Below are 15,903 nucleotides of genomic sequence, written 5' to 3' on the forward strand. Positions count from 1 at the left end.
AAATCAGTCCTGCTACATCAAAGGTACCGACGCGAAGTGTCCATACTGTATAATTATCTATACTCTGATCTACCCTTGGGCAGAACGCTATGAATGAATGAATATATTACATTACATTTAGGACTATTAAATTATAATTTTTGTTAACTTATTCCAATTTATAGCTACTGACACTGATTGTTAACCTTCGTCATCTATTGAGAGAAGAAATAACTGAAAAAAGAAAATCGAATGACTGAAGCATGCATAATTACTATAATATCGATTATAGTGCTTCTTGTAAGTTCCCAATGTAAACTTAAATAATAATATTAGTTTACTAGCCGTACCCGTGCGCTCCGCTGCACCTGTTAGAAATAAATATAAAGTAATTACATAATTAAAATAGGACGTTTGATCCAGGGAACATTTGTGTTTGATAGAAGGATAAATCGTTTAATATGTTACTTAATTTAAATTGTATTTAAATAATTAAAATGCGGTCATTTTGGTCCAGAGAGCAATCATTTGGTGCAATGACAATTCCTTTAACATGTTTCTTAATTTATTGTTATTATTACATGCAACCATAGTTTAATGAAGATTGACATATTTAATTTTAATGTGTATACTTCATACTACTTGCTATAGGCTATGTTTCAGAAGTTACTGTAATAACATTGTAGAATTATGTCCATCTAGAGAAACTACACTTTCCAATGGTGAAATAATAATTACACAATTAATTAGCTTCCGATATTACTTCATACAAACACAGAAACATTCTCTGTAGGCTATGTTTAATAGCTTTCGATTGTTGTTGTCCAAGGCCCCTTATAGACGAAGTCATTTGTTTTTATTTCAGTACAGCGCCTTAGATGGCGTTATTGTAATTTTAAAACTCATTTATCTCATTAAATATCAGTTCTATCAAAATTTTGTATAGAATAAAACTTATCGGAAATTATTTTTAAAGAAACGTCTGTTATGTAACATTTTTCATGAAAATTAATAATAAGGGAGATATTTCGATTTATTTAATTCAAGCCCCCTTATAACCCCCCTTTTAAATAAAGTAAAATCTAAGTTACAACGAACTTAATCTATATTGTAATTTTCATATAAATCGGTTCAGCCATTATCGCGTGAAAAGGTAACACACATCCAGACATCCAGACAGACAGACAGACAGACAGACAGACATGCAAACAAAAATTTCAAAAAAGCAATTTTCGGTTTCAGGATGGTTAATTATACATGTTAACACCAATTATTTTTGGAAAATCTAAAATTACCAGAAAAATTTTGGCTACAGATTTATTATTAGTATAGATATAACAGTGTAAACTTATTTCTGATAACTTTATTAGTTTTGGATGATAAAATGTTGGAAGTGACTATTTCTTTTATAGTAAGCCTGTACTTCCAACTTCCAACTAATCAACCAGGAATTAACAGAATAATTATGACCAAACACAAACATCATGATGTCCTTGGGAAGATCTTGACTCTCAGTCCATGTTTAGGTCTTAGTATAAGCTCTCCCAGCAGTATAAGATCTTCTCTTCTATCCACGGCTTCAACACGATACTTTCTTAAGATCGAGGAAATCACGGCTTTTTCTTCCAGCATGGCAAATTTCTGACCTAAGAAAAACAAAATAGATTTGAATAAGAAAATCATGTATATTATTTATTATTTCAGTTAGACCCTATTTAAATAAGATTTCTTTAAAGAAAATTTTTCAAATGGTGCGATATTTTTGGGATGAGCATTTGTCACATATGCGAATACATACGAAGTCTCAAAACTGAACCAGGGGAAGGGGAACCAAATTGTTGAATCTGTTATTCAGAGCTATCCTCCAGGTGGACCACTAACGCATCCAATTGACAGATTCCTCTTTCGTTCGCTAGGCCTACCTTCCCTAATGATTGAGCCGATACATAACTCCAAAACTTTGTATATTACCTTATCTATGGTAACGTGCAAAGATAAAAATCGATTAGGGGTGTGGTTTCAAGTAGCTTTGGAGTGAGTAGTTGATGCATTCCTTTTGCATTTTCGCAGGGCCGGTGAGGTGAGTCCCGTATATACAATACTCTGCTGCCTAATATCTTTAAGCAGAACTACGAGTAGGTGCGATTACCTGTCGACAGGTGCATAGCTTTACTATGCTGCATAATACAGTATCTTTAATCCTTAAATTCACAAAGTATCCTCAGCGAATAGGGATTATAAAGAATGGACACTTCGCGTCGGTACCTTTGATGTAGCCGGACTGATTTCAATGACCTTCAAGCCAGCTAGAGCGTGAGATTCTGCTTTCTCCCTAGAGTTGGCGCTGACATCACACCAGCTAGCAGTCGACACAGCGGAAATATAATAGATATAATTAATACATCTAGGTACATTATGTACTCAAATAAAATAAATTGGATCCATAAAATAATAAATCCTTCATTAACTGTAATGTCTAGACTCTAGAGTTCCTTTATAATGAGAGTTCAGACGTTGACCCCTACAACAATTAAAATATGTAATGATTTGATAGCGCTGAAAATAGAAAAACAAAACTCTTACGAGAAGTAAAACCCATATACCTATATTATATTATATACAAATATTAAACGAATTCGATACTTAATTTTATAATGCATTGTATTATTTTATAATATAATTTATGATATCTGAAATATAAAATATTATTATTACAACTAGTTTGTCACTGAGAAATAAGGAAAAGCTGTTAACTTGAATTTATATGAAGTAAAGCGTTACTGGATTATGCAATAAGGTAGGCGATGTTTGGATCATGTGCCTTAATTCTATTCTCAATTATCTTAGCGTATGCTCGATTACACTAACCTCTAGCGCTTGAAAGTGGAACTAGCCGCTGGAGCACAGAGAAACAAAACACAGGAAAATTCGCTCAGTGTCCATTCTTTATAATCCCTATTCGCTGGTATCCTATAGGATACAACAGGTTAATATACTGTATGCTATAATTTTAATAGAACAATAGTAAAAATTGTAGGAAAATGAAAAATAACCAAAATTACAGAATACTATAATATTGTACAACATATAAAATATGGACATTGCGATAGTTGTTTTCTTTACAGTCCGACACGGTTTAATAAACTAGTGTGAGAAATGAAGTTTTGCCAATTTAAGGTTAAGTAGAGTTGCGTCTAGGTGCTAACGACTGCCGACAGATGCATAGCATTACTGGGGTGTATACAGAGGTGTAATAATAATAATAATAATAATAATAATAATAATAATAATAATAATAATAATAATAATAATCATAGTTATTATTATTATTATTATTATTATTATTATTATTATTATTATTATTATTATTATTATTAAATAACTTTAATGCAGCAGGTTTTCTTGACTCAAAATTAATTTTGTTTCTCCACAGTTCTCTACCTTGTTTCCAAAGCATGGTAATTAATACTTCGTGTAACCTCATTCATATATTGTTCCTTTGTCCTTTCGTTTCTTTTTTTCTCTTCTACTATTCTCCCGAACTGAGATATTGAATAGCCTATAAATCAAATCTGTTGAATAGTTTACGTGGACGACATCCAAAATTACCTTTTAGCACGATCGTGTTTTTTTGTTGTACTTACAGCTATTGTTGTTAGGCCTTGAAAGTTGGAATTCCCACAGAGAAACTTGTTGCTAGGGAAACCATCCTTCATAACATAAAACTATACAAAAATAGACCCATTACATTGCACTTATTGTTACTTAGTTACCGCTACAGTGCAGTTTTGCGAGGGCTTTGGAATAATATTGCTCTAAATTTTCAATGCAAAATAAATAATTGTATTTGCAATTTTAAAAATATGATCGTGCAAAAAATGTTATACAATACATGTTTGTGAAGTGCATTACAAAATCTTGTAACGTAATATATTATTTCGACATCATAAGTTCCAAAAACATAGGCTACATTTTCGCAAAAATTTCGAAATTTATTTTTTTGCTGTATCATAATATTTTCTCTTATTAGAAGGTAAAAACAAAACATTTCACTAGAGAGTAAGCTGAACTCAAGAACTAATTTATTACTAAAACTGAATCATAGATGAAATAAGCATGGCAACCATAATCTTTATAGTCAATATCTTGAAAAGATTCGAGAGGAAGAAGTGTACTGGATCAAACCCACATGGGGCTCAGAAGAGGAGAAAGAAACAGCGGCCGACAGTCGTAATTGCTCGTGACTAATCATTGGGAACATGGGATTGTGACAAAGCTGCTCTTACAGTCGCAGTTATTCAAGACGACAGATGTCTCCTCTGATCATGTGCTTTCATCATATCTAATTATTGTAGGTTAGAATTAAGTGAATAAATGCCTTCCTTGGAAAATATTTCAGGCGTTGATGGTCTCCGAAGCATAATGGAAATAACGATTATATTCTAAAACCAGCTATTCCTATGGATCATCATACAGTTTCGCATGACTAACAAAATCACACTGACTGTCGGACAGTAATAACTTACTTACTTACTGGCTTTTAAGAAACCCGGAGGTTCATTGCCGCCCTCACATAAGCCCGCCATTGGTCCCTATCCTGAGCAAGATTAATCAATTCTCTATCATAATATCCCACCTCCCTCAAATCAATTTAATATTATCCTCCCATCTACGTCTCGGCCTCCCCAAAGGTCTTTTTTCCTCCGGCCTCCCAACTAACACTCTATATGCATTTCTGGATTAGCACATACGTGCTACATGCCCTGCCCACCTCAAACGTCTGGAGTTAATGTTCCTAATTATGTCAGGTGAAGAATACAATACGTGGCAGTTCTGTGTTGTGTAACTTTCTCCATTCTCCTGTAACTTCATCCCTCTTAGCCCCAAATATTTTCCTAAGCACCTTATTCTCAAACACCCTTAATCTATGTTCCTCTCTCAAAGTGAGAGTCCAAGTTTCACAACCATAAAGAACAACCGGTAATATAACTGTTTTATAAATTCTAACTTTCAGATTTTTTGACAGCAGACTGGATGATAAAAGCTTCTCAACCGAATAATAACAGGCATTTCCCATTATTTATTGTGTGTTTAATTTCCTCCCGACTATTATTTATATTTTTTACTGTTGCTCCCAGGTATTTGAATTTTTCCACCTCTTCACAGGATAAATTTCCAATGTTTATATTTCCACTTCATACAATATTCTCGTCACAAGACACAATCATATACTTTGTCTTTTCGGGATTTACTTCGAAACCTATCTCTTTACATGCTTCAAGTAAAATTTCCGTGTTTTCCCTAATCGTCTGTGGATTTTCTCCTAACATATTCACGTCATCTGCATAGACAAGCATCTGATGTAACCCGTTCAATTCCAAACCCTCTCTGTTATCCTGGACTTTTCTAATGGCATACTCTAGAGCAAAGTTAAAAAGTAAGGGTGCTAGTGCATCGTCTTGCCTTAGCCCACAGTGAATTGGTAACGCATCTGACAGAAATTGACTTATACGGACTCTGCTGTATGTTTCACTGAGACACATTTTAATTAATACAATAATAACTAGGGATACGAATTTTATATACCAAAAACATGATAAATATTTTTCTAATTATTCTCCTAAAGTAACCAAAATATTCTATAAAACTAAAAAAAAATATATAAATTAATTAATTGGTCATTCGATGTCAATTGGTTCTGTATATAAAATATTTCTATAAAAATGTCTATTGCTCTATGTTAAAATACGCAAGACAATCCAGGAGATATGGATATATATCATTTTAAAATAAAAATCTACATGTTACCATAAACAGCACAGTTAAACTTTGTTAACTGATTAATAATTTCAATCGTGGTTTAGTTTCCTATGTAGGCTATAGTGAGAGTTCACGGATCTGGCCAAAGGAGAAAGGTATACGAGTATCAATGGAGAAAGCTTCTGTCGTAGTTATAAAAGTTAAACATCCAAGAGTTATAAATAAGCGTGACAGTTTTATTTGTTTGAAAATTATTAATTTTCACAGTAAAATCAAACAATAAAACTTTTTGATTTTAGATGTTTGGAGAAAACAATAATAGAATTATTGAAATTTTATATTTTAACTATTCTGTCACATCCGTAACATGTTATAAATATTCTAGGGCCTATATTATCCTTGGTCAAACGCAATTCCGAGTTTAAAAAGTTAAACTTCTTTTAAAAATCTTACAGATACAGAAAAAAAGTCCTACTCCTTGACAACTTACTAATTACCGGTACAAGAGTTACTGAATGAAGTACAGTACGATTATTTAGTCCTGACAGTCGCCGGAGATCTGCGCGTGGGACAGGTGAGTCCATTTAGTTACGCCAAGGGGTGTTTGATTTATTCACTCGCTTGCCTTTACCGACTGCTCGCCCTTATCTCTACTCTTATTTTTTTTTACTGTCACTTACAGCACAAGAATATGCGCAGAATTAATTCACGTCTTTATCATATTGCAATTAATATTTCCGTTTGTAGTTTTACTTTCTTTCACTGTCACTTACAGTACAAGAATAGTTGCAGAATTAATAAATTCACGTCTTTATCATACTGCAATTAACACTTCTGTTTGTAATTTTATTTTCTTTCACTGCCACTTACAGTACAAGAATAGTCGCAGAATTAATTCACGTCTTTATCATATTGCAATTAATATTTCTGTAACACAGTACGTGAGGGTAGACCACCAAAGGGAAAACTGAGAGATAGAACTTAAACCGAGTATAACAGGAACACTTGTATTGAACGTACTGGGAAATAAGTTGAAAAGTGATGAAGTGTTTTTAGTCTTATTGTACATATTCAATTAATAAAATAATTATTGAGATTACTTTTTGACCCTCCCTCGTATATAGGCCTAATGTGTCTTCGAAAGACAACTGATAAATTTTATTTATCGAAATTATGGGTAGATGATGATGATGATGATGATAATAATAATAATAATAATAATAATAATAATAATAAAAATGATGATGATGATGATAATAATAATAATAATAATAATGGACTATATTCAATAATATTTTACTCGATAAAGAGCACTTACAATAAATGCGACGAAAATTTTGAAAGGCTAGTTAGTTGCTCATCCGTCAAATTTTGTTTTCTACTAAAGAAACGTTTTGGTCTCAGGTCATCATGAACATAATTCTGTCAATTATGATATCACGGTATGCGTACCGGTAAGTTAAATTATTTTTCTTTTGTTACTGACATATTGCTCGGCGTCCACAAGTTTAATATCTGTTAAGTTCGAGGCTTTAACACAATCTAATCTAGTGTATGAAGTGCACGATATGCCTGTCACCGTAACGCTTTCACTATCTGATGAGATGACGTCATATTCACCTATCTCCTAGTACAAAGTAGTTAGTGCTCTACGTGGACCGGAACGCATTGGAGCTGTATTGTTAACAGCTCAGTTTCATCTGTTGTATTAATCGTGTTCCTGTTGACTTAGTTTAGATTTGTCCGAATACTAGGTACTAGAACAACGATCGAGAAAACGAGACTAATAGCGCCCGCAAAGCCGAAAACCCGCACGACAATGTTGTATTAAGTCGCGTCCTTGACGTAAAGACTGGTTGTGAGTTTTTCGAGACTCGATATTGATCATCTCCCGAAGTCCCGAAGTCAGCAATTGTTTATACCTGACTGAACTTTTATCTACTTTGGCAACTTTTATATATGTATAAACAATCAAGTAGCCTATTTGAAACATCATCTCTACCTTTCAGTGTAGGCTATAATAATCCGTTCCCCGGTCTTCATTTAATTATACTAGGCCCTTATTAAAAGGCTAGGAATTTTCTTTTCTTATGTTTAAGATCAAATGTGCAACCTCAAGTAAAAAGACATTAATGTCATGTTTTATGTATCTTAGAAATGCAAATTTATTTGAGAATTGTTTTTTTCTATTTATATAACCATAGTTAATATCATATAATAGAGCCAGAACATTTTGATAACTAAGATACTGTTCTGTTTTGTCTTTTTGTCTCATTTAAATATTTATGTTATTTATTTCAATGATGTATGTTATTCATTACACGCCTACCAAACGCTATTTCGAGAATGACGAGCGAGACTCGAAAGACAAATGCAGCGAACACAGCGAGCGAGAGCGGCAGTTAGTTCTGTTCATCTTTAATAGCGATGTATTTCATTACCAGAGAGAGTTTATCCATAGTTTGTAGGCCGTTGCGTAGCATAAAAATTAGACTGTAGTTCACATTGAAACATGAATTAAAAACGCATTGAATTAAAGGAATATGCTTAGCATATCGTTTATGTCTCATGTTATTTAGACTTACCTATGCAATTTCTAGGTCCGGCACTGAAGGGTATGTACGCGTAGGGGTGCCGTCCTAGCACGTTTTCAGGCAGGAAATTATCTGGGTTGAATTTCTCAGGATGTGGAAATATTTCTGGGTTACGGTGAAGCATATATGTTACGATAATTGCTGTGGTACCAGCGGGAACTGTGTAGTGAGCTGCAAACACAAGAGAATATATGATGATGATGATGATGATGATGATGATGATGATGATAATAATAATAATAATAATAATATACTACTCCGTCGATTTAGTAGAATGCGTTCGAGTCTAAAGAAAGCAGAAAACAGAAAACGTGGTCTGTGGTTGTGACGAGAATCCAATGCCCCGCATACAGATAAGGCATCATGTCACAAACACTTTCAAGTCTGAGTATTTCTGACAAAGTAAATATTATTCAACGCCTTGAAAATCGCACAAATGTTAAGGATATTGTTGGAGAGAGTAAGGTAATATTTATTTATTTTTATTTCTTTTCTTTATTTATTTAATCCTTTATTTATCGATTTATTTCTTTGTTGATTGATTCATTCGTTCATTCATTCATTCATTAATACCTTATTTTCTTCCTTCACTCACTCACTCACTCACTCACTCACTCACTCACTCACTCACTCACTCACTCACTCACTCACTCCTTCCTTTCTTTACTTATTTATTTATTAGTTTATTTATTTATATATATCTATTCATTCATTTATCCATATATTCATTCATTTATTATTGTGTGTATATATATTATATTCTAGGAAATAAAATTAATTTGTATTAATGTTGTATCACAATCGTTTTTTATAATGAATTAACAACTCTTAAATACACATTCCCGCATGATCGATTTTTTTACTGTGTCATAATATTCATTGACTTTCTTCATCTGTCTACCGAAAGATGACGCTTGCAGATTGCAAGGGACTTGTTCCGCGTGTTATATCTAAGTAAATGAACATTGACTTTCTACTAAATCGATGGAGCAGTGTAATAGTAATAATAATAATAATAATAATAATAATAATAATAATGGCCACCGGCGTAGCTCAGTCGGCTGAGGTGCTTGCCTCCCTATTTAAAGTTGCGCTCGAGCATGGCTTCAATTCTCGCTTGGGCTGATTACTTGGTTGTGTTTTCCGAGTACGATGATAACAGTAATAATGACAAAAAATAATATCAATAATAATAATGAATAATAATAATAATAATAATAATAATAATAATAATAATAATGGTGATAATAATAATGATGTTAATGATAATAACGATAATAATATTAATAACTATAATAATAATACTAATAATAATAATAATAATAATAATAACATCAACAATGACAATAATAACAATGACAATAATAATAACAATAACAATAACAATAATAATAATAATAATAATAATAATAATAATAATAATAATAATAATAATAATAATAAAGACAATAATAACAACAATAATAATAATAATAATAATAATAATAATAATAATAACAATAATAATAGTGAATACTTTATAATAACAGTAATTCATAAAGTTTTCTCTCAGTAATCAAACATGGAATTCAACTGAAACAAACTTCTTTGCAGTGATTGTTAAATCGAAATGTGTGTAATTTAAACTGCACCATTTGTTTCGTAATGTAGTATCTTGCCGGTTGGATTTAAATCCCATCTAGCAGGGCATTGTCCCGAGTTGTTTTGGTGAATGCGAGGAATTGTGCTAATAGGCCTACCTCGTCACAGAAGTCTCGTCATGTATTAGATTTCGAAAAATGTTGAATAAAGTCCTACGTCAAGATTTTTCAAAAACTATGTGTGCTTATACAAAGGAAAAAATTAATGGAAAGTCAGCAAGTCCCATAAAAAGGAAAACTACATTTAAGTGAAGATCAGTTTATATGGAAAGTAAGAATGTGTCAGGGTCACCTAGCTGGAAGAACTGTGCGACCAGAGCACGAAGAGTCTGACGAGAAATGCTTGGATTACACTTCACAGCTACGTATTCATCTTTTTCTGTAAACACAGCATGTAGCATGTGTGCACAATACATTCTTTGTTGCACAATTATTCAGCTGATTGAACATTTGGCGGTGTTGACATGTTAGCATAAAATAAGACAGAAATTAATTTGATTGATATTTTAGTTCGATATCTTGAGAGCTCTGCGGTGGTTGTGTGGTCTATACCATCATCTTATCACGCAGACAGTCTAAGGTTTCATTCTCGGTCATGCCTGGGATCAAATATTATTTTGAAAAAATCCATAGCGATTCTTGTGGAGGACAAGTTCGTAGTTGGGAATTTTCTCGGGTTCACCCGTTAACATAATTTTACCCGATCTCCACACGTGGGAATGTCTGCATGAAACCTGGGGGGCAGTGAACCTTAGCACTGTCGATAAATAAATGAATATCCCCACCCGGAATAAGAGTAAGAGTCTAAGTACATAGGGAAACAATACCCTTATTCTGGAGGGGGGTTATTCCACTGGTGTTACGTGAAAATGCTTCTAGCTAGTGGTTACTGTAATATTTCGCGTGTGACTAACGTATCGCTATGGTGTTTACACTCCCTCTTCAGGATAATAATATATATATTTTTTGAGATTCATAAACTCACTGTTAGTAATTCCAAATTAATTATTGGACAACGAAGGAAAAAAGTTGCATCTGAAAAGTCAAAGGTACAATGGAAAAAAAAAAAAAAAAAAAAAAAAAAAAAAAAAAAAAAAAAAAAAAAAAAAAAACAGGCACAAAGAATAGGTAAAAATAATTTAAGCTTTTATTATTTACTAGCCGTACCCGTGCGCTCCGCTGCACCTGTTAGAAACAAATATAAAGTAATTACATAATTAAAATAGGACGTTTGATCCAGGGAACAACTTTTACAACAGCGCAAGATAATCTGCTTCACTCATTACCCAATTTTTTTTTTGCATGGCATTTATTGCATATATATTTTATGTATTTTAACACGATTCAATTGAGCATAGTTAAAATTTGAATTATAAAATAATCGATTGCTAAGCTAACGTACTATTACTGCATACTAAATCAATACACTCTCGTTGTTCGTTAATTCTCTGAGATTAAAATAAGTGTACATAAATATTATTTTAAGAAATACAAAAAACGAATTACAAAATAGTCTATCAAGTTTTCTGTGCATAAGAAGCTATTTTAATCTTACCTGTCCTCGATTTACTCAGACGTTACTGTAATAACATTATAGCATTATGTCCATCTAGAGAAACTACACTTTCCAATGGTGAAATAATAATTAATTATACAAATCGGTTAATTTAGCTTCTGATATCACTTCATACAAACACAGAAACATTCTCTGTAGGCTATGCTTAATAGCTTTCGATTGTTGATGTCCAAGGCCCTGTTTCGATTGTTGTTGTCCAAGGCCCCTTATAGACGAAGTCATTTGTTCTTAATTCATTGCACAGTCTTAGATGGCGTTATTTTAATTTTAAAACTCATTTATCTCATTAAATATCAGTCCTATCAAAATTTTGTAAAGAATAAAACTTATCGGAAATCATTTTTAAAGAAACTTTTGTTATGTAACATCTTTCACAAAAATCAATAATAAGCGAGATATTTTGATTTATTTAATTCAAGCCCCCTTATAACCCCCCTTTTAAATAAAGTATTTTGAATGCCATGTAGCCTAAAATCTAAGTTACAACGAACTTAATTTATATTCCAATTTTCATATAAATCGGTTCAGGCATTATCGCGTGAAAAGGTAACAAACATACAGACAGACATACAAACAAAAATTTAAAAAATGCGATTTTCGGTTTCAGGGTGGTTAATTATATATGTTAGGACCAATTATTTTTGGAAAATCGAAAATTACCAGAAAAATTTCGGCTATAGATTTATTATTAGTATAGATTGTTGTTGTTGTTTAGTCAACTGTCCGAAGACAGATCTGAACCTCACACCAACAAGACACCACCTAAGAGACAACTAGGCCAGGAGGGAATGGGGCAGAGTGACCAGTTTCTTTCCCCCTCCATTGTATATATCGCCGATTAGCTACATATTACACTAATCAGACTTCAGATGCATACAAAACAATAATGTTCTTCCTCTGACACATATCGTCAAGTGAGATGTACTGCCTGATAATAGATGCAGGCTACATATCAGCCAGAATCTCGATCAGATGTATTTATTTATTTATCTATTTATCTACTGATTAATGAATTATTAATTAATTCATTCACCTATTTACTTATTTATGGTATATATTTACATAGGCTATTTAATTTATTTATTTATCTGGTAACCAGCAGCATACTGCCAATATCAGGTTCCAGAAATTTGGTAGGTACATGAATAGCAAAATAGAAGTAAATTAAAGAACGCGCACACCGATATTGTATTTTGTTACTTTAAATTCGAGGATAGATTTTTCATGCAATCATTGGGAGTTTTTTATTTTAAATAAAATGTATTTTTGGAGATCTCGAACTCCTGAAAGTACACGTCCATTCGCTAAAATCGTGCATATATAAACCTTTTTTTTTTTTATTGTGATTGCATGTTATTTTTAGTCATGACTGTTTCATGTACGTATAGTAATGTAATGCCTAGTTATATTAGGATTCTTGTATCGGAAGTTATATTCATAAATTTAGAAATAATAAAGAAGTGGAGTCTTTGTAAGTGTATTAGGTTTTAGTTTATTTTATACTGAGAATTAAGAGGCGTGAATATTTCGAATATACAACAGGAATATGAAACTAACTTTCGGTGACCACGATTTGGAAACTATCGAAGTTATATCCGCCACTGAACACACGAGCGTCAAATCACACTAGATAGTGTTATTGAGTGCAGTTGTGTTGGTAGTACATCAGCTGATCGCTGGTGGGGCAGTTGAGTTGTATAATGATTAAAGTTCCTTGGTTGCTCATGTGTAGGCATGTTAGTCAGCAAAACAAAGTTCGACATTGGTAGCAGCCTTATATTGGTAACAGTATGGACTCCACATTGACAATATCGTACATTCCACGGCATGCTCATGTGACTCTGAATCACACACTCGTGACATCACCATCACGACGAAGAAAGACGAACGCTTTGCGCAGGTCAGACGCCATTGGCTACGTTTGTTTTCAAACAAACTGAATTGGATCAATTGGATGGAATTGAATAGTGTGTTTTGTATAAATGAAATAATACGAAATGGATCAACTGGTAAAGGACATTTTATACGGTTCCTGAAATAGTCTGTAGTATGCACTATAGATATCTTTGTTTGTTGTAACTAACAAAGGAAAGTATTGTATAATACGTCAATAAACGTCCATCACTTCAGACAGATTTCACTTTCTGTTTAGACCAAGTAGGAGGGGGGATTCTTTACATGTTTTCTGCATCTCTGATAGCAAGCAATTTATTTTTAGAACACAATGTCGTACCGGTACTGTGATACAGCTAGGCCTACAGGCTATTTGTCCTAAGTACCGTGACGATTTTGTTAATATTCATTATCTACGGGTCATTCCTTAGGAAAATAATGCATATTGAATATAATTTTATTAAACTACGTATTATGGTTCTACATTAAAACACGAAATGACGATTTATTAAATTATTCGATACTAATGATTTATTTATTATTTTTTATTTCTCACGCAGAATATAAAATATGTAGGGCTACGCATCGCTATCCTGAAAAATCAATTTCGATATTTACAAGGAAATGGGTACATTTTCAACAGTTCCAATAACTAAAATGTGGTTTCGGACGCAATATCCTCGTGCAGGAATTTTTTCTAAAAAATATTGCAAGGTTTTCGTTCATATTCATATCTGAGAGTCAATTTATCTGGGAATGATACTCATAATTTATTATACTTTTTATAAAAAAAATTGTCATCATTCACTGAAAACAGGGTTACTATCCGTCCGGCAAAAGGAGGACATGTCCCCTTTTTTAAATCATTTTATCCTGTTCAGCAGGCATTTCAACTAGAATTAATATGAATATTGAATAATGTGCGATATTATGCATAGAATATCTAAACAAGAGGTGAAAACTTATGAAAGAATTTAACTGCTTTCAATGGTTGAAGCTGGAGCACATAAAAAACATAAGATGACCTATTGACATGCATTAAATTCTTACACTCTAAAAACGTCACTATTCATGATTCTAAGCTATTTTATCAATTTTATTCTGCAATGTACAAAGATATGCCAATCAAGTTAATTTGGACAAAGATTTAAGTTTAGATAAACAATGATGCAAATTCTTCAATTCCAATAGTTCTGCGAGCACTGAAACTTTCTCAGAACTCTTAAAAATATGTCAATTCTATTCATTTATAAGTCACAATGGGAATGCTAAGAAAGTATTTTCCTTAATATTTGCTCAATGGACAAAAGAACGAAATCGCATGCTAGCAGAGACAGAGGTATCATCATGGTGAAATATAATTTCAAGGACATGTCCTGTGAACAGTTCCATAGTTATTTGTTACAAGATATAAGTTTGTCTCTTCAGGCTCTTGTGCACAAAGTGGGCTCCACCGATAAGTAGGGTATAGACTAGTGAGAAAACTAAGGTGAGCCACTGTTTTTATCTTTATTTAATTTTGTTCATATACATTTTTAAAAAGTCCTCCTTTTTTTCAGTAATGTCCTCTTATTCTAGATTGAATGTCCTCCTATAGAATTTCTTCTCATGGTAAACCTAACTGAAAAAGTCTCGCTGAAAGAAACTAAATTAATATAATTATATTATACAGAATTGAAGACCTCCCAGGAAAAAGGATGTAACCAACAAATCTACTCGTATAATACAAGTTTCAGGAGAAAGGAAAATAATTTCAGGGGCATATTTCGTTAGTCCTATATTTATTAGCAGAACAATTTGGCTAACCAAGGATACAAGTTCATTCACATATTGGATGCAGTAAGTATTGTTATCAATGAATGCTTCAAATTACTTTTTCCAAGATAAATTAATTTGATGTTACATCCTTTTTCCGGGGAGGTCTACAATTATTTATAATTTTCGTTGTGAATTCAACTTAGTTTCTACCCTCTCCGGCCAGAAATAAGTATTTATTGTTAAAGGATAATAGATTCCTAGTAAAAAGTACATTTTTACGAGTGAGTGTATTATTGAAGTAAGGTTTATGTATTTAATTAATTTATTTATTTAACTAGCTAGCGATTACAAATTAAAATTATAAAACAAACATGTTTCTAGCCACTACCGTAAGAGCCAGGCTCGTGTACGGTGTGGTCTTAGCCAATAATATAACATAAAATTTACAAAGACAGTTTACTAAATACAGTAAGTAACTGAATTCAAACCGATTAATAGCACAAAAAAAGAATAAAGGGGAAAAGAGAGAAAAAAACACATTTAATAAAAATTGACAATCAGACAGAAGCCACTGATATTCAATAAAAACATGAATATAGTCGACAAAAATAAAAGGTAATAAAAATACACACATTTGTTAATACTATATATCATGAATAATGTTATACATTTCTTTTTTAAAAGCTTCAATTTTAAAGTATTT

General features: G+C 32.4%; 1 protein-coding gene across 1 annotated transcript in view; it reads right to left on the minus strand.

Moving 5' to 3' along the window:
• Positions 1-1,325: 1,325 nt before the first annotated feature.
• Positions 1,326-15,903, minus strand: part of Cyp4c3 (Cytochrome P450 4c3) — a 348,264-nt gene continuing 333,686 nt past the window's right edge. Inside the window, exons 14-15 of the mRNA XM_069842121.1 lie at positions 8,325-8,504; positions 1,326-1,625 (exon numbers count right to left, since the gene is read on the minus strand). Of these exons, the coding sequence (XP_069698222.1) occupies positions 1,462-1,625; positions 8,325-8,504 (344 nt within the window). The 3' untranslated portion in view covers positions 1,326-1,461. The remainder of the gene's footprint in view (positions 1,626-8,324; positions 8,505-15,903) is intronic.

This window comes from Periplaneta americana, chromosome 12 (assembly GCF_040183065.1).
Source record: "Periplaneta americana isolate PAMFEO1 chromosome 12, P.americana_PAMFEO1_priV1, whole genome shotgun sequence".
NCBI classification, from domain to species: domain Eukaryota; kingdom Metazoa; phylum Arthropoda; class Insecta; order Blattodea; family Blattidae; genus Periplaneta; species Periplaneta americana.